The following is a 24,512-nucleotide window of genomic DNA, read 5'->3' on the forward strand; positions in this document are numbered from 1 at the left end:
GGGTGCACTGGTGACTCTCCAAATGAAAGCCCCCTTGGGCTGTCAAGTAATACTGAGAGAAGTACATAATTTACGAGACAAACACCTTGTTCTGAAATAAATATACAATTTTAGGCATGCTCTCATACTAACTTCATTGAAGACAAGCTTTTAGAGCTCTGAAGCTCAAACAGCACAGAGAGCAAGCTGAATTGCACAAATCTCTTTTAAGCTATAGGAGCACTACATAAAAACAACTTAAAAAGGTGAAGACACATTCTGGTGTCTGTCAAAATGGCTATCATGTTCCCTACTGAAGCTGTGTTCCCTCTTATTCCCTGTCTGCCCTTTTATTTCATGCCAAAATAACTCTAGTAGGTATTGCAAAGTCAGAAAACAAGCTGTTAACCATATGAAGCCAAAATACTCCTAACACATAACTCAGCCTGTGCAAAGGTATTTTTGCCTGTAATTAACCATCTAGCATTTCTTTATGGCTTCATTCAACAACATTAAAAGAGGCGACGTCATGTGTTAACACTGCAGAAGCAGTCTTAACTCCACAAACATCCTAATGTGCACACTTAATGCAGAAGAATAAGAAAACTGCTAATGAGGATACATAGCAGGTGAATGGGACCATCTCTTTCTCAGTACAGAGACAGACTGGAATTAATGTTCAAGAATTTTTTTTGTTGCTTTTTCCTTGAACTGTAAAAACCACCAGACTCTCCCCTAAAATCTTTTTTAAACAAGTTTACAAGTCACAATGATTTTTATTTTCTTTTTTTGTTTTTTTTTTTTGGATACTGGTTGTCACCCAGAAGTCCTCCAAGTACATGGCTAGGCCGGAAATGCCAGAAGACTGAAGTCCTCTTCAAAATCCATAATCACATTTAACAGATATATTTCCAACCTACCTGGAAGCCTGACAATTCAGAATGTATTTGTGTCTTACTTAGTTAAATAACACATGTGCTGATGCGTGTTTTGACAGCAGTCACAGCCTATTACTAACTCCTGATGCTAAAATTTTAAGTGTCATTTGGGAACCAGAAAGAGATTGCTGATGCTGCATACCTCAGGGGGTCTCTCTTTCTGCCCCAGGGTAAGATGCTTCTAGTCAAGCAGACCCAGAGGGCCAAAGCTTTACAATAAGGAAGCAGATCTGAATCTTGAATCCCAGGCTTTGGCAGGAGCACTGTGCTCATTTTTTCAGTTTCAGTGTATCCTGATAAGCTTAGGAATCTTTTACTTCTATGTTTTAGAAATATTATACAGTGAAAAGAGCAAAATATCAGTACATTTATAGTGTGCAAAACACGTAAAAGCCCTCATTGCTAGCAAGTGTCCAGACACCTATTTGGACACACAAAAAATCAGTATTTGCATCCATTGAGACAATTAATATTGTATCAGTTAATATTCTCAGGAAAAATCAAAGCACTTTATTTTAGCAGGACAGGTTCAAAGAAGTTGGCTGGATTGACTTAAACAGTCTGTCAGCAGGTGTGAAAGTATAAATCCCCTGTGCAGCATTGTCTCTGATGATTGTGAGTAACCATGGCAAAAGATTCTCGTCTCAATGTTTTTGCCTTCACAAGGCCAAAATTGTATCTAGGACATTGCAATTTTCTACCTTCTCTTAGATTAGAAACAGAAAATGCCTACTGCTGCATTTGAAATTAAAAAGGAGTTATATTTGTGAATATTTTTATTATATACTTCCTAGGGCTTTGCCTAGCTAAGTGTTAGATGTTTGAGGGACTTTCTGCAAAGAGCTCCAGGAAATTCTTCCGTCATATATTTTTTAAACATTACTTGCCATTTTTTTTCTAACATATGTAAGAGTAGAATCACAGAATCATTAAGGTTGGAAGAGACCTCTTAAGATCTCAAGTCCAACCATCAACCCAACACCACCATGATGTACTGAGGTGCCACATTCACACACTTTTTGATCACCTCCAGGGATGGTGACTCCACCACCTCCCTGGGCAGCCTGTTCCAGCATTTGACCACTCTTTCAGTAAAGAAATTTTTCCTGATATCCAATCTAACCCTCCCCTGGTGCAACTTGAGGCCATTTCCTTTTGTCCTGTCACTGGTTACATGGAAGAAGAGACCAACACCCACCTCTCTACAACCTCCTTTCAGGTAAAGAGAGCAATAAAGTCACCCCTTGGTCTCCTCTTCTCCAAACAAAACAACCCCAGTTCCCTCAGCCACTCCTCATAAAGCTTGTGCTCCAGACCCCTCACTTACTTGTTCTGAGTAAGTTTATCTTTTTTTCATCTCCATGCTTTGTACAATGTTACACCAGTCTTCAAGGCTCTGTTGTGTCTGCATGTCTCTACTAACCAATATAGCCAGAGAAATGTACTATTACTTCAGAAATGTTTCCACATTTCTGGATGGCAAAAGGCTGTCTCAGACAAACAAGCAAATAAAAACATTTTAATCTTCAACACAGAGTGTCCTTTCTTCAGGGAGATGCAATAGCTTTGGCAAACGTTGAGACACTGGCCCTACTTTGACAAGCTAGCAGTCACACGGTATCGTGGCAGCCCAACGTGTCCCTGCAAAGCTCAATTCTGCAGCCGTCACAGCACGAATTCCTCATTTCCTTCCCTGTTGCCATATGGTGAAATTAAACTGGTTGGAGTCCTTGGTCTTTTTATGCAACTAGAGGAAGAGGCAAGGGGTTTAGCCCATGGAATACAAGTTTCCTGATCCTCTAAAGAGGCACATGTACAGGCACATTTGGAGGAGAGCTGCTGAGCACGTAGTCTCATGTCTATTCCTATGCTTGAAATTCAGCACACGCATGAAACTTAGAAGGACTACGGTTCTTTTTATATTTTTAACTCTCTAAGTGGCTTTTAAAAAGTTTCAGGAAGGTATTTAACTTCAACAATGATGCACTATCAGCATATTTCATAAACATATTCCCCAAGAATATAAATCTAAAAAAGAAACTTTTCTTTTTTTGGGGGGTGGGTTCTTCATTGTTTCATGTTTCTTATTTGATTTATTTCATTAAGTTAACATCCATTCACATAATGATTATTTTTCATCATTTCACTGGGGGATTTAAATACTTTTTCTGTCTGTTCACTTCCCATTTCATTATTGATACTACATTTGTTTTTTGTAACTTCTTTGCTTACCATATGAACTACTCATGACTATTCAAGATAAATGTTCAAAAATATAGTAAGAGGAGAACACCTCAGCATCTCCAGAAGCTGAATATCTCAACACAGCATATGAGAGTTGAATTTTCCTGTAAATCTTTACCTACTTTTATCAAGGGAGACTTAACCACCTTGTTACTTTTTCTCTAAATGAGAAATAAACCTCTCCAAGTTGTTTTTTTTTTCAGTCTGTATTGATTTTAGATTTTTCTAGAGGTTCAAAGTTCATGTAATAATTCACTTTTTCTCTTGTACTGTTTTCAGCATTTACCTTTGCTTTAAATGTCAGAGCCTTTCACTTCTGTTACTTCTATTTCCTTGCTGTCTCTCTTCTCTGCAAGCCCTGATTGTGTGTTTTGGTGTGGTCTCCCCCTCTTTTTCCACTTCCAATAATATTTTTTAAACCTCATTGTATCTTTGAACAGGTTTTTTTTTTTGCAAAACCACACTGACCACTTCTTGTTTTTTGTAATCTTCTTTTCAGAGGAACTGTAGCCTGCTGTACGTTGGCTGTGAAGTCTCCACAGCCCCAACTCTCCTTCCACACAAAGGGTTTCCAATACGTCCTGTTGTGGCATGATGCTCACTGCCTTCCCGAATTCTGCCAGCTGGATTTGCTGAAATCCAGTGCTCTGCATTGACTGTGAGGATTTATCTCATATCCGGTGGAATTCAAGTAATATTTCAATCTCTTACACGTTATTCTCTTGTTTGCTTTCAATGACATGTTCTGAAGTGTTACTTCAGAAAGGCAACTAAATGCAAACATCTAACTTCAGGTTTTAAAGACAAGCAACAAGCTCTTGTAACAGAAGATGAGTAAGAGAATGATGTTACAATGCAGAGATGCCTGAATATATATTGGTTCAGTACAGATGATAAAAATATGTTTTAAATACTTAGGAACATGTCCAATACAAATGTAGAACGTGTAGACTCTGGCAAAATTCAAAATCACATTTCTTGGAAAGTGAGAAATTCAAGAAGAGCTTATGACAGTCTTTCTTAATGTTTTATTATGTTTATTATTACGTTTCTTAATGTTTTATTAAAGTGAAATCCATTACAGATTGAGCTAACTGGATGACTATTTCAGTTAATACCAGCAGCTGAGACTATGACCAGCTTGGAAGGGACAACATTTAACAAAACAACATTGCTCCAGGCATTTAATGATTCTTCCTAAAAGCCAACAATGATGTAAATGCGAAGTTTCAAACTTCCATTGAACATGCTATCACTACTTACACACAATTTTTTAACGAGTAAATACACGCACATCAAGCTGTTTCTTCAGTACTTCATATTACATGAACTCTATGCTGCATTTTTAAAGCACGTAACTGAACTTGGCAAAAAGAAAAAGAAGGTTGACATTAAAAAAAAAATGAAAATTCAGTGCACTGTTTCTGAAAAGTCTCACTCAAAATGACTGTAAATACAGAAAGAATACATTATTACTGCATGATTTACTTGCAAGTCATGATTTCAGTTATAAAATTAAACCCATTCCTCACCGCCCAAAACAAGACCACTTTCTATTAGTTGCTTCTTATTATAGCTTCCTACATCTTATATCAAGTCCCAGAACGAAAGTCAGTGTCATATCTTCCCTGTTGGAAAGACAGTTCTTCACCTTCGTGTATCTGTATTTTAATGGCAGCAAAATTGTTCTTTCCTCCTGAATCCCTACTCCCCTCCACACAAATTCAGTAACTGGTGGTGAAGAGGACTGACTAACAAGAGGGAAGATGATGACAGTGGTAGTAAGCCTGTAAGAACAAGAAAAGACACAAAGAGTAAGGAGGAAGCAGCAAAACCAACGGCATGTTGTGCTCCTCCTTACTTCTGACTATGTGAGAGGCTATTAACTACTCTGCTCTTCAACACCAAAGAATATTTCACATGAACATTCTTTTAAAGAATTTCTAGTAAGCTTATAAACTCGGAGTGCTTTTCTGTTAATTGCCAATGAAATGAGAGCTTATTTCAAATGTGAAGGTTACCATCAATAGTCCAATAGAAGGGAGAAATGAAAGAGGCAGGAACATGTTAATTAAAAAAGCAGCAAGAAAAAAGCCTCCCAAGAAATCAGACTTACGACCACTAAAACTGTAGATAGTAACAGGAAAAAAAAAAGATAATTTTTAAATGTAAAAGAAGTAGTGTCCTCACCCATATTGTATCTGAACACTTATTCAGCTGTATGTAACTATGTTTATTACATACTTCTCGATAGTTCACAGAAGTTAAGTCTTCCAGTCACTTACATCAGTATCACTCTACAGTCAGAAAGTAACAGACTGGTGCACTGAACAACACGAGTAATACTTAAATTTAAGGTGACATTTGCTAAATATACATTTCAATGTATTTTTAACAAATGAAATTGAGATTGTGGCACACCAATGAATGTTTCTTCATGAACATACAGCCAAGAAGAGTGTATGTAAACAAAACTGGCTTAATCCCCCCCACAGACTCAAATACAGCAGACAGAAAATAATTTTGTCAAGATATTTATGACCAGAAGTGTCACTCAGCAGGATACATCATACCATTACTCAGAGTTGTATCTCTCAACGTTTTTTGGTCAAATTCCCTTTGTTTTCTTCAGAGTCTCCAAAGGAATTGAAGAAGTACAGAAAAATCAGGTTACATTTAAGCACATTTGTCCTTTGAGTTGCCTGCACTGTGTCGTTGTCTAAGTTTTCACCATTGCTGATGAAGAAGCTTGAAAACAGGTGAGCTGCAAGTGCATGCTGCTTTTAAATTTGTTTAGTAACTCTTCGAGTAACCTGTAAAAGGAAAATAGTTACAACTTTGGCAGATTCTGAAAAGGGAACAACTACCAAAAGTTTTTACTCTCCTGTCTGTGACTTGAAGTACACTGTCTGCATTGGATCTGTTCAAGTATCTGAGTATTACAGACATTCACAAGTATACCAAGTGTGTCAGGATGATCTGTGGCCAGAGGAGGACTTTGTCACAGAGATTTTATCAAGGTGATAAAATAGCCTTTTAGATGGCTTTCCTTCCAGATAAAGATCATCTTCTTGAGAGAAACATATTTGTAAAACAGAGTGGCAAAAGGACTGGTAGAGTGCATCATAAGATACTTCTGTAAGGAGAAACCAGAAACTGCCAGACTATGTACCATAAAACCTGCATCCCTTATCAAGGCTATGGCTTTTCATGTGTAGCTGAATTGTAAATTTCAGTGCTCAAACTTGTTTTTAGATGGTATTTTGTAGATTTCTCTTAAGTTTCATGTCTGAAAGATCAGAGCTGGTATGACTGTTCTAGAAGAAACATTAATTCACTGTCCTTCGTAGATAACGAACTTATGTTAAGTTCATTTTTGAGCATAACAATGGTTTGTTTACATCAACATAGTTGTCAAGAAGGTTTTTGGTGCAGTGGATAATATTAATTATAATCCATAAACTGCAGGTGTAGGACCAAGGGTGTTGATTGTTCTGTTGCAGGAGTTATTTATTGTACCAGTGGAGTTACATGATGAAGTTTTACAGTCTTGCCTTTGTGCTTTATTGACCCAGTACTCTAGAAACGAATGTGTTCTCTGAACTTTTTGCTCTATTTCAAAAACAAGCCAGATAGGGCAGGCATGTATCACCTCAGCTTTTTGGAAACCTGTGATTATTGAACAGCCAGTAACAGAAGAAATTATACTGTATGTTAAAAAAAGCCCAAACAAACCCAAAAGCAACAATTCGAACCACAAAATCTGCTTCCTTAGCAGGTGCTCTGGAAGATGATTATGGCCACATTCATCATTTAGTATCATAGCAGAACTGTGAATGAACAGAAATGAACACCTCTAAATCAGTGTACAAATGTGTGTTATTTTACACAAATGTGCATAGGTTACAATGAGCTGCCTGGAACGGTGACAATTATGGTGTAATAACCTGGGAAACAGAACAAGTTTCACACTGTCTAGGGCTCAGAAGTCCAAGGCAGATGCAAAAATGAAGCAGTTCTTGATTCTCAACTGGCCTGTGAAGTTCAAATGCTTGTGACTAAGTGAAAAAAAATTCTACAGGTGTTTTGGAAAGTCTGAGTTGAAAGAACTCTCCTTTCTCAAAACTGATTCCTATCTTTAAGAAAGCATAAGGGCTAAGTAAGGCAAGGAGGTATCTTGAAACTTGTTGAGGCTAGTGAGGATTAGGTTTGAATAAATAGGCAAATAAATAGGCAGAGGACATCTGGAAGAAGGCACAGTCCACAGATCATGGGTTGCACCAACAGTCTCTTAATGTGTCTACAAAATATTCTAAACTCTGACTGTTAAATACAAACTGATCTGATGCAGTTCAGTTCCTGAAAGTACCATAATATCAATCTCAGGTTCAAAATATCTGTACTGATACTAACATACTCATTACAAATCCATCCTAGTCTTACCATACTACTCTTTATTAAGCAAAGCAGCTTGGTTGTCACAGGTTGCTATGGTGTGGAAGGAGGAACCCAAAACTCCTCCTTCTGATGTTAAGAAAGAACCACAGATTCTTCTTATTTGTTTTTTAAATAAAACAGGCCAGTTCTAAGAGTTGCCTATACATCAACTGGCAAAAGCTTGGACTTTGTTCCTTAGTAATTTTTTTTTATTGCTGCTAAATTCAGTAGGACAAGTCAATGGACCTCACAGAAATTTTAAGATTAACAAGGAAGGCTAAAATAGACTGAAATTATAAAATAAATACAAAGCTACATTGAATTGATAAGACTAGGATGGGCAAGAGGGGTATGCCACAATACCATCAGCTCTTCTATGTAATGTAATAGGCCATGAAAAACAAGGACTCAGCTTATTCTTAACTCTGGCCAAAGAGGCTTCTGCTCTGTAATTCAGAATGGTCAAATTTAGTGAACATTAACCCTCTTATATCAAAGTTCTGATACAAGAGTAAAAAGCAACGGCTCCAGAGACCAGAAAGGAAACAAGAAGGTGCATTATACTCACTTTTTGTCAGTTCCACTTGAGAGCTGAGGCAAGGCTTCCAAAGCTTGCTTAAAGCTCGAGCTGCAAGGAAAAAAAAATGCTCATAATCCACTGGTACAAGTCTCAGCATTCACAGTTTCTCTCTATAAATTCCATAGAGATATGCTATGTTTTATCTATTCCTATATCAATAAATTAACAAAATATTAGCTCGACACCTGATATTCATGTGCAAATGGAACATGAAGTGGTCGTGAGTTCAAACAGGTCTCTTGACACTCCTAGTGTGATGTATACCATATATTGACAAGAAATGTTAAATCAGCAACTGATTTAAGACTGTGCTTGACATCTTCAGGAACGACAGATAGTTGCCAGCCTGCCTTCTGCCTCAAACTAAGCGACCATCAGAGTATGGAGCACAGATAAAACATTGATTTTGGCTTTCTGTGGTCTGTAGAAAGATCACTGCAGTCTCCCCTACAGAAGGAGGCCTATGGAGAGAATTACAGTAGGTTTGCAAAGAGGTAATATGGATTCATAGAATAATTTAGGTCTCTGGACCTCTGGAGGTCTTCAAGTCCAAAGCCCTCTCAAAGTAGGGCCAACTTCAAGGTTAGAAGAGGTTTCTTGGGGCATTATTCAGTTAAGTTTTGAGTAACTCCAAAGATGGGTTTCCATCCCTCTCTGGGCAACAGATGTGGAACAGAAATGTAGGGAACGATGCAGGACCTGGACAGATAGGTATAATCTTGTCAGCAAAAGATTAATATGGTGACTTGTGGCAACTACTGCTAGTGACAAGTCCAGAAATAAAAAGGCATCAATGGAGCTCCAGCTTCCAGGGTTCCCTGTGCTTTGCCACTATGCTGATTAGATACAATATCAATTCCATTTTATCCAATTTGAGCCAGTGTCAAGTACTTTTCATTTAGAGGTCTTCGTCACTATAAGACCACTCAGGACAGAGAAGCAAGTCTTCTGAAATGGAGTGCAGTGACACCATAGGACCCGATCTGTGTCACTATGAAGACACAGGGCCCTCAAGCCCTGCAGTGTCTCTCCTACAATATGTTGGTTGATTAGATAACCAAATTGCCACCTGTGGGAACATGTAACGCCAATCCTAACAGAAATGTAGGTAATTAAATTAATGAATGAACCTTCCCATATCCAGTCCCCAACATAATCACCTAGAAATTTCAATCAACTTTACTCAAAACTGCTGACAGCTATCTGATGTGTCTGACAGGTTCTTTGCTGTGTGCTTTATGAGACTGTCATAAAAAAACTGGATAAAACTCAGCAATATCTGCTTTTGTCTTGTTTTAGCATAATTTTCCTCAGCAGTTCTACTGTTGTTAAGAAGCTTTGTGGTTTTTTTTTGTTTTGTTTTGTATTTTTTGACTGGCAAATACCAGTTTGTATCTAAAAATTCAAGTAACAAACATTATTTTCTTTCAACTGATAAAACCTTGGTAGTAATCTGTTTTTTAAAATATATATTTATCTAGTATATCACATATTCTAGCTGAAGTAAAATTTCTTAATCCTTAATTTACATTATGTAATTTTGCATGTTTACCAAGGGTTCCATTACACTGAAAAAACAGACGTTATAGCACATCTTACTTGCTTTCAGGTGTCAGGTATATGGCCACAGTATCTCTCAACGCACAGATTTCAAGTTTTGCCTAAAGACAGAAATACAAATATTGAAATGATGACACAACGTCCTTTCATCAAGTGAATAGCAGCATCCCAGAGTTTCATCTTTTTTAGAAGCAAATATTACTGCATGCTGCAGTTATAAGCAGCCTTGGCTTTTAACAGTTTGTTTCCTGTATTTTTGGTTGCTACGCTGCTATGCCAGGAGACTGCTAAAAGGAACAATCTCATACTTTTGATTCAAGTCAAACTGTTTGCACGGTCACTATGTAGCAGTCTAAAAACAGCGGTTGTCTCTCAGTAACGGTAATAAATCTTCAGCTCTGTCCCATCCCTTGTGTACTATGATAGAAAGATAGAAGGATGCTACCTCAATTTGACTTTTTTTAAATTAAAAGCAGTGAGCTTTACTTCTCACAGCACGGCTCGGCTCGGGAAGAAAGAAGCAAAAGAGTATAAAAATCTGTCAGTACACATTTTCTTCTTGGTTTTTCTGTTGAATTTACTTTTGATTTTCACCTAGGAAAACTTCACATTTTATATTGATTTTCATCTAGGAAAACTATGGTGGAGAATGAGCTCAAAGATTAAAGAAATCTAACAGATTGTAATTTAATCTTTGAAAAGCAATCATTATCATCAGAGTTTTTAACATGAAATAGAAATATTCTGCATGTGATCAACACTAAGTAATTTCAATGAAAAATATAGTGAACTTAATCCAAATTATATTCCATTCTTGTTCATGATGAAGATAAAATTTAATCCAGTCAGCCATTACAGAAGCTGATCTACATTTAGACCCAACTAATTTGACATTAATCTTCCAAACCAAAACTTTTTATAATGCAACACAGACATCTAATTCCAGCTCTAATGAAAGCTTTGGCTTTCAGGTATTCCCCTCACTGCTCCACCAGGTAGGAAACCAGCTGAGATTTATGATTTTTTACTGCCAGAACTTTCTGGCACAAAATATGACATAACCACCCACCAACTTTACACTCATAAGAAGTGAGAATGTTTCACCTCTTTTTGTACGCTGCTCCAAGCTGAACAGCCTTGGACTTCTTGAAGTCCTACACATAAGATTCCTTTAAAAGAGTCCTTTAAAACCTACCCAACAGTAAATACAACTACCAATCCAGCATAAATGAAGAAGGCAGTGTCAGAGTATCTGTTCAACCTATGCTGCAATGAAGTTCTAACGTAGAAATACTATAACAGACAAGTGACTAGTTTTTTTCAAGATTTTTAAATCTCAAAATATCACAAAATTGTTTTTTCTTTTAAAACAACATTTAAATGACAGGCCCAAGACAGTATTTAATAACATGTCAAACAGATACCATTATGAAGCTTTTAATCTCATAGGATATAGGTAACCTTTTAGGCACTCAGACACAAAGACAATGCTAAAATATAATGAAACTCAAGAACCAGCATCCCAAAGTGTATTCATCCATAAATCTGAAATAGGTTGTATACTAATCCTTTTTATCTCCTTGCTTTCACTGCTACAATAAATCCAACAAATAGATTATACCTCTCTGTTCTTAGTTTTCTAGATTTAGATGTTTGACAGTACAAAGTATTCAGGTACCTGTAAAGCTCCATTTTTGCTGAAGGATGAAACACACTGCATCAGTCGGCTCAGTTCTTCAGAGACTGCTTCTACAACCCTTGACATTACCCGAGGAACTAGATCTTTGGAAATGGTAAATACCTGATTTTTAGGAAAGAAGAATCATGAGCTCAATACCTATATTGACATAAATAATCTCTACAGTAACATTTTAGTAAAAAGCATTAAACACTTTGATTGAAAGGACCACTTCATTTTTATCAATGGACAAAAAAAATTCAAAGCAACTGAAATACAAAGGATTTCTTTTGATGCTTGCCCTGTGCTCTGACCAATCATCTCTGTTAACAGCAACGTTAGCTATATGATATGTGATAATAAACACTTTCTTGCAATGCCTAAAACCAGCTAGACTTCAAAATACGTGCTCTCGGCTGACAGGTGCAGGTAGTCAGGTGGCTGTACAAAGACTGCTGTTTTGTAGGTAGCACCTTTAATTCAGGGTTGTGTGACTGACTGACCTAATTACACATTCAGCCACTTTTTAGCCATGTAGTTTGCTATTTCCTCTAGAATGCTCTGTATTTGACCACAGTCAAATGGCTAATGTCTTCACGCTCTGTGGTAGAGATGAGCTCTTAAAAGGGTTTGAGAGTATGGTGGTGTAATGGATTTTAATTTATATTCTTACACTGCTGCCATTTATTGGTTCCCTGGCAAAAACATTACACCTTACTGTTTTTTCCATGCATGAAGAAACATCTTTTTAATGGCTTATTTGTATAACTTTTTAAATTGGATCCTCCATTTGAGGTTCCAAATAGCAACTGCAACACAAGAGCAACACAAAATCAAACATTTGATCTATGCCTGAAGGAAAGCAGGAAGAAGCCAATGTTCCTTAAAGGGATCTTTAAGGAAGTGAGAAATTGTTGGTGAATTTAAAAAGAAAAGTATGATTTTTCTACACAGAATTGAGGAAAATGCAGGCCAAGAGGTTGGAATATACGAGGAAGTGAAATTATAGGTTAGACAAATCAAACCTGTGTCACAACTTAGTGATGATAAAGCTGCACTAAAACTCCACAGGGTTGGGTGAGAAGACACAAGGAACTGAAGATGATGTGACTAAAGTGGTGCAAGAAGGAAAATGAACTGTGTGGAGTTTTCAAACCCTTCCTCCCCTCCCCAGTTTGTGCTTTAAAATTATCTAAAAAATAATATAGCTGAATAATTTTTTGCTAGAATACCTTTACTTTATGTGAAGTTTAAATCTCATGTCTGACAAGGAAATGTAGTAATGGACAGATGATATTCATACACATGTGTAAAAGTAAATTAAGGGAGGAGGTGAGGGGGGAAGAATAGAATATTTCTACACAGTTTTCAGCAATTTAAGTAATGAACTATGTATCAGAGATCCCATAAATCAGACCATTCCAAAAGGCAGCTCTGCACCACAGGCTAACACGTATGATCACGTGTTTGTTAGCTATCAGCTGTTATTATTGCTAATTCAAACATGCAGCCTGTTTTGACCCACAAAAGCTAAGTAAGTGACATACTTAGCTGGTTGGTAAGAAAAAAAAACAACCAACAAACAGTAACCATTTGGGAAGGAGTCATCTTATTCAGCAGTGAATATTGCTGAGCAATTCAACAACAAACATACCAGGAACACACTCAAAAATCTTCTACTGAGAAGAGAATATTTGTGCCCAAAATGAGGACTCTTGAAGGTACTACACAGAATCCAGGAAAAAAAATTCTCAGCAATGGTGAATCATCGCAAATTTGCAATAAGCAGCCCTTATTTTGATTTCAGTTAAATTTGAATTCAAAGGTAGAGAAACAATTTTCTTTCCACTTCAGTCCACGCTTGCTGTTCAGCTGATGGTTAATTTTTGCTGTTTCAAACTACAGAAACTTGCAGCCTTGCCAACTAAACTTAAATCTGACCCAGCTTACAGAATTTCACCAGAAAACAGTGGAAATGAGAGTTTCATCCTGACACACATTTTCATATTTCTGTAATATTTCACATCTAGAAATTTATGAGGCAACACTATTTGGGCCAAAATCAGTATCAGTCTCAATGAAGTCAGCAAGGCACTGCACCTTTCCGCTGCAGCATTTTAACACATATGCATGCTTACTGCTATTATTAACTCAGTAATTCACAAATGCCCTTGAATTTTTAAAATCAAGACCTCTCATTTTCATTTTTATTAATTTCCACTACATTGAAGAAAACCATTAAAAATGAATGTCATGTTGGTCCATATTTTTGGTGTTGCTTATTCCTTCATTCGGAAGTATTTGGTAAAATCAGCAATGCTTCTGTGAAAACTGCTGTAAATAAATACTGAAATTGAATCAAAAACATTGCAAGTGATATTTAAAGTTTTTGAAAATATTTTCATTTATATGGACCCTTGTAATTCAAGGAGGAATAAAAGAAACAAAATCCTCAAGTGAATCTCATCAGATTTTAAGTAGATGGAAACGGTACAGCAGCTAAACTTGTATTTTGAAAGGTAAGAGTTATAATACTACCAATGCTTGTACCAGGAGCAATAGTAATCTGGGTAACAATCTCGATTAGAAGAAAGGAGTACTTAGAACAGAGACTGCAATTTAAAGGACTATAGAAAATTCCTGCATATTATCACAAAAAGCCAATAACTGTAGCTCTGCAAGCATATTATTTTAATAATAACATTTTAATATTAATATGCACTTCCTATCATAAGCCATTACCTACCTAAGTATTTCAAACACAATTTGTGATGTACAGAGCCTATAAAACTTCCTGGTTTTTGGTTTCCACTTTTTATCCTATATACAAGAATGATATATATTGTATTTTCACTCCAAGTGGTGTATGTTGAATGTTCCCTCCAAAGCAAAGCAAAAGCTCATTTTCAAATGTTGTGGAAAATAAAGTTAATCAGAGAAAGTGAGCATTGTATCTATCTATATCTCTTCTCTACATGTTTAATCTGCATGAAAAGGGAAGAACTGAGCTTTGGTCTTTGGCTTTCCTCTTCATCAGATAGCGGAAACAAAAAGGTGTAATGGAGTGTTATGAGGATAAACAGCAACTGTTCATCTCCTTCTGCTCTTAAAAACATTAACAGTTGCATACTTGGTTGGCTGAACCTAACCCAAAGCACTTACATCTGTAATGAAGACACTTCAACAGAGGTACAATTTTCAGGGGTGATGAAAGCCAGTATTTACCACACCAAGTACACTGAAATTATTCATATGAATGTAAGCAAGAAACAAGCTGAAGTTTTTCTCACCTCTGCATGCACAGCAATGATATTCACTAATGCTTCTTTCAAATAGTTTCTGACACCTGAAACAAAACAAACAGGATAACCAATTACTTTCATTCTGTTGTCTCAAAAAAGTCTTAATATTCTATTGTTCAATACTGTACTTTTTCTTTTCATTCTTTCACTAACACTTTTGCAATCAGAGGCAGAAAGAGAAAGTTCCATAGCCACACCACCAGCCTATTTCCTTTTACAAAACCAAATGGAGAAAGGCACATTTCCTTACAGCAAAAGGTTAAAAAAGCCAGCAGGTTCCTGTTTCAGTATTCTTCTTCTCTGGCAGCCCAATTTCATCAACTTCACAATTTAATAAAAACTTAGCATTATTAAAAAATGAATTCTGGATGTCTTGCTAGAATACATGTACCATAGCACAGAACATGTACTACAGTGTGATAAGTTATAAAGAAACAGAGAAGATGAGGGTTTTTGTTTGTATAACAGTCTTCAAGAAGATCTTATTACAGTATCAGCTTCTCTGACCGTAAATTATTATTATAGACAGAAACAGTAAGGACTCCTGTTTCTCTGAAAGCAGTTCAGAAGATATTACTCATGGCAGTTTACAGGAGATGTCATACCTTAGCAGGAATTTCCTCCTGTGGAGGGTGGAGAAGTCAAATAAGCATTTTATTTACCAACCATATGAAATGTTTGTCAAGTTATACTAAAAAGGAAATTCTAAACAGAAGAACATCCAGCAGGGTATGCCTTAGTTAGGTCAGGCTTTTAGTCCCCTACGCTGCTGTAATTCTGAAGTAACTTCCCAGACCTGGACACCAGTTGTGTAAGATCTAAAATAGGCAAAAACCTAAAACTGCCCCATTTGCTTTTCTGGGCACTTAACTTTGTAGGCAAATTAGAAAGCATTTAATTCATTAAAGTACGCATAAATGTTGAAAGTGCAGCACAACATAATGAGAGAGGGTTACTGATCCACATGACCTCAATTTCTGATTTCAATTATTCTAGCATGAATTAGAGAAAGCACAATGACCCCATGACTCCCTTTGGTATATTCAATTGACAGTAAAAGATCAGAATCGTGGACAGATGGGTGAGACCACACAGCTCAGAGATCATAATGAGATTAATACTGCTGTTCTAAAAATTACAAAGTGAACCTTTAATCAGTTCATCTGACTTACTCCACCTTTCCTCAGATAGCACCGATGCAGCAACTAAATCCTGCTACAAAAAATAGCATTAAAAGGAGTTACCCAAGATGATAAAAATGTGTTTTTCTATGGGAGGACAGAGTAGTGTTCCACAACCGTCATCCCAGTTGTCCTCATTTTCTTAACTACTGGTCCCACAGCTCACTTTAAGATCCAATTGTCTTACTTAGAAAATTACGGACAAACATTTTGGAAGAGTAGGACTAAAAGATGACAGAACCCCCTCACATGATGTGCAAACACTTTCATCGCCTGCGTCTACGCTATGCGATGCAATGCAGCTTAAAGTTTAGATTGGGGGGTGCTTCCTGGAGGGCACCACAGGTGTCCTGTTGGAAGGGAGCGTGCCTGTGGGAAAGCAGAGGGAGAGGTGCTGAACCATGACTCTTGTTCCTGCCGTCAGGACGCAGCTGAGCTCTGCACCCAGGCGTGTATATCAAGACAGTCTCTGCTGCAAAAGTTCATAGCGAAGAGGCAAGCATCAAAGAAGATTTTACTGCTTTCACTACAAGCTGTTTGGTTTCTGAACATACAAAAGAATTAAGACCTTTTTGAAAGGAATGTTCTATTTTCACCCCGGAAGAGATGCAAAGAACTGAAAAAGGTAAAGAAAAATACAAGCCTTTCCCCACACATTCCAAAACATCTCTCTAATGCCTTTTCTTGCTATCTTTGTTCTTTTCCTTGAAAAAATGTCATTCTTTCCATTTAAACTAAACCAATGACAAATCAAACAGCATAGTATACCACGCTGTAAGCTTATAATTTCTTGTTATCTTAGTGATTTTCTGCAACAAGAAAGGAGAGGAATAGAGCTATACCAGAAATTTTACAAAACCAACTTTTTTTTCTCCTCCCCTGTAACCTGCAAAACAAAGTAAGAATGCTGCTTGAACCACACCAAAAGATCACAGGTATATGTGGAAATGCAACACCCCCTTCCTTTTTCCTCTTCTACTGTTTTCCGTCTTCTGTTTCACTCTGCCCCAGTTTAAATCCTTTGCAGGCTTCATATCAGAGGACAAAATTTTTATCACATCCCACAGGCAAATACAATTTGACCAGGCACCAAACAGTGGTATGCAAATCACATCAAGAGGTAGAGGGTGTATTTGGGAGCTGGTTAGCAGTTAACCTCAGGGTGCAAAGTGTTGATTTTGGTTTGCAAACCTATGCGGTATTCAGCTTTTGGCTGCCTACCGGCCTCATCTTGTGACAGTAGGATCTTTCATGTGGAAACTGTGTGCTTTTACTTTTGCACAAACGCCGTGCAAGATTAAGACTTTGACAGTCTCCGTTTTCTATGGATACCTGAGCACCACCAGGGCATGTTCCTTTAGTCATTCACATTTTCACTCGTGAACTAAGCAGCATTTCTTTGCCCCAGCTGGTTGTTCTCTAATGGAGCATCTCACTCAAGCCCTGGTACAGCTGGGGAGCCATAATGAAAGTACAGAGAGGGGGCTGCTATATCAAACTGAGAGGGCAGGCGTGTGTCCTGCAGAGAGGAGGCTGGCTGAGCTGGGAAGGAGGAGGCAAGTGAAAAGCTGGAATGTGTAGAAACCAAAGGGGGTGGGTTATGTAAGAGGGTGATGTGGTTCTAAGGAAGGATCCTCATTTCCCACCCATCCCACCTAAGCTCCCGAGGTAGCGTGCCTTATCTCATGCTTTCACGCAACTTGGCTCAGGATAGGAGCTGCTAATTCCGTCTGCTGCTGCTGAGAGCACTCAAATTAAGCAACTTTCGACTGCGCTGGCAAAAGTTGCATATCAACTATGTGGAAACCTTCCATAACATACTTCTTAAAGTGACAGTTGCTGCAATACCATAACCAGGTACCATTAATTTCTACAAGCATGAAATACTAATATCAGCAGCATTAGCACCAGGTCTTAAATACCACCGTCTAGTGGTGCACAGCTAAGATTGAGACATAATTATGATTTTATAACTGAAGACTTCAGAATGAATTGGCTACATGGAACCAAGATGCAACCTATAGAATAAATGAAGTGACAGCAGCTTAGCAGCTTATTGTACATAGCTAGCCCATCCCAGCTGTAAGATAAAATCATTAACTTAAACCTCAGTGAAAGGGAACAAGCAGACACACTTTATCTTGCATCCTTGTACCATGTGCAAGGACAAATAGGTGAACTGAAAGCTTAAACAAAATTATTTCTTGCAATCCCAGTAGCACTAATTTGATGGTCCTGACCTTTCATAGCAGGTCCAGTCCTGCTATGACTGCACGGTCAGGGGGCTCAGTACAAGATCAAGTATTTTCTCAGTTTCTTTGGCAGGCTTTGCAATTTAAGAGCAGATAATTCAGCACAAACTGTGTAAAGCTATGCTGTTCAGAGGCAGTCTGTGTATATGAAACTGTAGTTGCCTTGATTGCAGCATCTAATTGTCTAAAAGACCTTGTCTTTGTAAGCTAAACAAACCAAAGATGGAAAGAAGATGCAACTGCACTCCAAAAATGCCAGTAAATGGAACCAGACAGGGAGAGAAGGGAGAAGTAGCTAAACTGAAGAACAATACTGGCACAAGAAAGGAAGGTATAAATTAATTGACCATCCGTAAACTTAGGTTGGAAATTAGAAGTAACTGTGTAACAGGCTTGCTCTCACTATGCTGTTAAACATGCGGTGTTGTGACAACCAGTGCTGCCAGGGAGTCAGTTTTCTATCATGAACAGAGAATAAGTAAAAAGGGTATTTCCCCCTAGCCCTTCTTTTTTTCTTATTTGTGGAGGATTTTCATCTTTGCATGTGGAGACGAAGACAAACATATCTGAATGTCAGGACCTGCAGGCATAGTTAATAACTATACTATATTTTGAAAAAATACAATTAAAAAATATCCAATTTCTGATTTATATCACTGCACTGTTTGTGGTAAGCTTTGTTGAAGCAAAGTATTACTTTTCTGAAGTATGATTCACTGGAAATACAAGCAGTGGCATCCAACTGTGGATTTGTTGTGAAATTCATTTCAAAATGAAAAATTTCTGTCTAGAATAGAATTTTTGTGCAGCTTTCTCTACAACTGTTCAGCAGCCCACGCAATTACAGTTTTTGCGACACCATGCTGCCAGTCCTATTATACAGCACTGAAAGCTAATGCACCATATAACTGTAGGTTGCAACTATTAGGCTAATCAAGTGAAACATAACATTCTTAAGTCTAAAATACCTCTTATTTAGCATACTGAAGCACAAATACAATGCCTTTCCATAGCTTCTGACAGAAGTGTGTTAAAGAAAGTCTCAACAAGCCCTTGCAATTTCTCTCATGAAAATGTTATTATTCTGTTACAGAATAAATGCATTCCACTCCCACTCTATTCTTAAAACCGAAGACTCTGACTTGCTGGAATTCTAGCTGCCACTAACAAAGCCCCAGTCCTGCTCAAAAGAAAAATGAATGGGAAGACTTAAGACATAAAAATGAAGGACAGTTTCAGTCATCAACTGTCACAATGGTTGACAGAAACTTTAAAATAGCACCTTCCAATTTTGGGCCCTCCACTGTACTTTTTACTGGCAAAATATTATCCATTAAATGCAATCTCCAACTTCATCACCTATTCATTATTTTTACAAATTAGATCTGTCAGAAAGTCTACAGTTACAAGCAAGAATCACTGTGTGAACTATGGGAAAAGCAGAAGGGAGAGAGATTTGCGGTTCTGAGGAGTAACAGAAACTAAACTTCTAGCTTGCCAATGCAGGAGTCATTCAGGAGACCTTCAGACGGCGTAGTGCTACCAGTTGTCCCACATGTAGTTCTCAGAGCTATGTTTCCCTCAAGTACTTAGATGACAGCATTCTACTATGAAACCTCCAAAGTGGCTGAATAAGCATGCAAGAGCTGGAACTGCAATACCATATGCGTAATTTTAAGACACAAAGAAGCTACAAAACCCTGCATGCATAAATAGAGCAAAAGTTGCACACACGGTAGAACTGATCTCATCAGGATGCTTTTTCTGGGCCAGAAGCCAACACAGGTCTCCAAATCATCCCAGTCCTTCTAGAGTAACTTGACAGAGAGAGAGGATATGAGAATCAAACATTTTTACATCTTCTGCAGACTCAAGAGTTCAAAGAATGAACTGAAGTTCAGCTAGGACAACTGAAACACACAGGAAATTTTAACCCAGGCAGCTTGGGTTTGACACACTTAAACTCTTGTGAGACTGGAACCTCATTTGAGATGGAAAACTGGGGAGCTATCCTTGCTGCTGCGTCTCGCTGAACAAGCCTTTCAGCTTGACTGCTGTGCAAAGAGGAGGGGAGGATAAAAGCACATAACTGTTTAGAAAAAGTAGGTGGTGTCAGCAGGTACCTCTGCTCACCAGCAAAAAACCACACCAGACATGAAGATGCGAGGCTATGAAGAGTCAAAAGAAAAAAAAAGTTTTGAGGCAAATTCACAGGCAAATAAAAATCAGGCTGGAATATTACAAGCTGCTGCTTCCACAGAGGAGTAAGAAAAGCCATCTGTAGGAAGTGCTACAGTTTGACAGCTGTCACTCCATTTGTTTGGGAGGAATGAATGGTTCTTTGTACATTGACCAAGCTACCGGTCCTGTTTCAAGACTGAGTTGACTGGCTTATTAGAAACCTAAGATCTGAGGGACTGAAACAGAAACGAGCCTTGGGTAGGCACAGAGCCATCAATTTAGGGAACAACGGAGAGCATGCTGGCCTCTGTAGGAGGCCAGTACTTGCATGGGCAAGCAACTGCTGCTGGTGGTAGCAGTGTTTCTTACCGCCTCTGAAGAGAGAACACTAAATTTGCTGGCCTTGAGGCTTGAACATGACTTGGTAGAGCTGGGAAAATTGATGCCTGGGAGTCTGAAATTTCAAATTTTAAACCCATCCAATTGTATGCAATATTTTTACAATTTATTGTTCTGTTTGGTGAGTTATGCCAGTAACAGTCGATCAGTCTGTAAACTCTTTTTTGCCCAATTACTTCTTAAGAAAAACTTTCCTCAAAAATAACAACAAGCAGAATTTGGTGAATCCAAGGAGATTAATATTTTTCATACCTAGCTGCACAACACCAATATTTGACTGTTCCTGGATGTTTAATTTGCTTATACTGATAGAGAATTTAGAAACAATAACCCATATAGGAGTATAAATGGAAAAAAAAGGTCTGATTTCATCTGCTCTGTTCTAAGGAAGGCACCTGCTTTTAAAATTATTTGATATATATTCTTTACAATTACATTGCACCCTATTGGCCAGATTTAACCAAATCAATATTGGAAATGTTCATCTACAAGTTTCAGATACATAGTGCCAAACTTTACAGCAACTCACACAAAAAGTGTTTTAAGCTGTGTATCAGTTAAGCTCCTGAAGCTCTTCTCTAAGTTTTTCATCTGCTATATGAAACTGCTGGAAAAAAAAAACCGGCACACATCTACCACAAGTCGTTAATCAGTGCTGCGTAGTGCACATTAAAAAAGAAACTAATGAATGGTATCCACTAAGCCATGTAACTTCTTTAAACAGTTTGATTTTAACTGTTGAACTTCCTCTAGGTGCAGGCTGCACTGCAGCTGAAGTAATAGCACTATTAAACAACTGCTTTAACTACAATTATTCTAACATGATTTTCATTATGGTCAGGACACTTTTTCCTCCAGGAAACTCATGTTACAAAAGCAGTGCAATGGGCTAGGACGACATCCTGAGGGATGGCAGCCTACTATTTGTAATTCTGCAACTCTTGGAAAAGCAGACTGCTTTCCAAGCGAGCACTGTCCTACCCTGTGCAGCCTACTCGGGGATTTCAAGCTTAGATAGAAGCCTCCTGACAAGCCAAGTTGCCCGACTGCCTGACACATACCACAGAATTTCACTTTTCAGTCTAATCTAACCCATAACTTCCGACTAAAATCAAATAATGTCTTTTTGAAAACTAAAAATACAAACAGGTAAGACAGAACGGGTAGGAGGGGGAAGAGGCACTAAAATGTGAAACATTGTCTGAGGTCGCAGCAGGTCAGCAGAGTAGTCAACGCTGTTTGCATTAGAAGATGCTAGAAGAATTTTTTTTAAAAAATACCTGCACAGACATACCTTGGTACAAAAATTTTGAGATCAACACAATAGCTCCAGGCTTCCAATATTTACAGATAACTGCCTGATACCTCCCAGCGCATGATGAAGCTCTATATATCAACTATCTTATAACAAGAAATGAAGAGGTAGCACAGACTAAAAGTAAAAATTAAAATGAACACCAAAATATTTTTACTTTTAGTATGCAGCATCCCAAATAGACATGAATTATAATGTACCTTACATGTGAAATATTTCAGAGACTCAGGCTACAGAACTATGAAGTATGTATAGCAAAGTATGTTTTACATTAAGTTGCTATTGTGAAGCTATTTGGAATAAGTTTATTTATTGACTTTTTCAGAGTGCTTAACTTGGATTTGTCAAAAATACACAAGCAATTTGGATTTAGAATTAAGTGCCCAGGATGACATGAAAGCAGAGGGTGGCATCTGCTACCTATGAGGACCAAGAACATCCTGAGGCTACATAAAATGCATTTAAGCAACGTGTTGTCCTCCAAAACTATTTAGAAATCTAACATTTATAATCAGGGAAAATTTAATGTGACTGTCTGTTTAATTCAAATGTAGGAACTAATTGAAATAATTAAAATTCCACTATGAATGAAAACTTTGTTATGTTTCTAGAACAACAAACTGTATTGGCCTCATTAGAAAATGCCCTGAATTATTTAATGTTTCTGGAAAATAATTTCTAAAGCTAGCAACTATTTGCAATTACTACAGTGAACGCAAAACCTCATTTGGAAAAGCAGTGTTTTAATTTCCAAGAAGCCTATACCTTTCAAGATACTCTCCTAACTGTGGAATAGACAGAAACCTAATTTGTTTGGAGACATGAGCCTTTCATGAGCTACAGCGCAGGTACATGAGTATGTAATGCTATTTTACTGAAGTGCCCCCACCCACACAGTGATATCATCTAACCTGACACCTCGTAGATGTTTTTAAAAAACCCAAACCAACCAGTAGAGATGTGACTTGGAATTTCCCCATGGACATAACAAAGCAGCTCACCTCTACTCTTTACAACAGCACACATCTTTCTTCCTTCAAAGACAGTTGATAGGAAATCCGCTTTAAGTACCGGTACTACCAGGGGCCTGTTTTCTAAATTAAGGTAGCTAGACAAGCCTGTTTGTTTCTTTTTAATTACTAAAAATGTATTTGCTATCACACTTTGTTATTTGCCCTCGATAAAAACATTTTTAGAAAACTGTCTGTGGGATGCTAAGAGCACTATTGACACTTATATCTGGCAGTAGCTCTAAAAATAGAGGTCCACCATGTCATGTAACCTTTATCACCACTTAAGAGACTTTACTTATCATTATATTCCCTCCTTGTTTTGACTTACAAATCATTTTCAAGATGATTTAAAGAAAGCTAATAGTAGCTGTTAAGAAACAAATAACGAGCAGTGCAAAGAAAGGCTTTCATTTAAGTTGTTGCTTCTGCTTTGCCCAAAGAAAGAAATGTGGACATCACCTCTTAGGGAATTAAATGGACATTATCGTGTTGGGTAAATTCCTTACTTCACAGTAATATCTACGCAGTCTGATTAATAACATTATTTTCACAATTATATGTATTTTAAAAAACAAGTGCATAGTATATTAACAAATAAATAGAGCCTCATGTAAAAGACAGTGTAAAGTTGGAGGAAAGTAATTATTTAAAACCAATCTAGAACTGAAGATACCTTACCGCGCTTGCAGACTTTTATAAACTCATGATACACCTGAACCAACTTAAGTGTCATACAACTGTTCCAATGTTATTAAAGCAGACAAAAACACTTACAGACAATGACTCCAGAACCTCATTTGAATTTAACTAAGAACGTAAAAATTTTTCTCTAGGCCACTTCCTGCTATTGCTGGAAACATTCCCTCCTTTAAACGGAGATGGATTTCAAGGTACTGTACTTGGTGTTGTTTTGAGAGTACATTCAGAAGAAAATGTGAACGTGTAGGCAAACTGGAAACTCTCTGGAGAGATTACCCACTTATTTAACCACATTTCCTGTTTTTTAACCCATTTGTCCTAAGTCAGTCCTTAGACTACTGACAAAAATAGATACAAGTGTGCTATAAATAGCTCATTAGTAGGTCTTTCTTGGTAAAACTGAAAATGTTTTGATAAATCTATTGTTCTTACTAGCTCCATAATAATTGAACTATGAATCAGATTAATGTTTCCCTGAAATTCTTCTCTCCATAGCTCATGGTAATTATAAATATACAACGCCTTAGGAATCAGGTGAAAAGTTGTAAGAACTAATAGTGATCTAAAAATAGCTACCAATAATTGAAATTTAAGGAAGAAATTACTGGTAATCTATGCAAGAAAGTGCTTTTATAAAGCACAGTTCTAAAGCAAGGGAGGACAGAGCCTGATCACTGAGAGTGAGGACCTAGCTAAATATTTTGAGATCTGAAGGCTAGAGTGCTACATTTTTGCATTAGTTGCCTTGCTCTTA

At 37.5% G+C, this 24,512-nt stretch overlaps 1 protein-coding gene across 1 annotated transcript in view; it reads right to left on the minus strand.

The window, feature by feature from the left end:
* Positions 1 to 5,880: 5,880 nt before the first annotated feature.
* Positions 5,881 to 24,512, minus strand: part of EXOC2 (exocyst complex component 2) — a 113,147-nt gene continuing 94,515 nt past the window's right edge. The window contains exons 23-27 of the mRNA XM_010181255.1: positions 14,707 to 14,762; positions 11,417 to 11,539; positions 9,778 to 9,839; positions 8,167 to 8,226; positions 5,881 to 5,974 (exon numbers count right to left, since the gene is read on the minus strand). Of these exons, the coding sequence (XP_010179557.1) occupies positions 5,881 to 5,974; positions 8,167 to 8,226; positions 9,778 to 9,839; positions 11,417 to 11,539; positions 14,707 to 14,762 (395 nt within the window). The remainder of the gene's footprint in view (positions 5,975 to 8,166; positions 8,227 to 9,777; positions 9,840 to 11,416; positions 11,540 to 14,706; positions 14,763 to 24,512) is intronic.

Source organism: Mesitornis unicolor, unplaced genomic scaffold (genome assembly GCF_000695765.1).
Source record: "Mesitornis unicolor isolate BGI_N332 unplaced genomic scaffold, ASM69576v1 scaffold2463, whole genome shotgun sequence".
NCBI classification, from domain to species: domain Eukaryota; kingdom Metazoa; phylum Chordata; class Aves; order Mesitornithiformes; family Mesitornithidae; genus Mesitornis; species Mesitornis unicolor.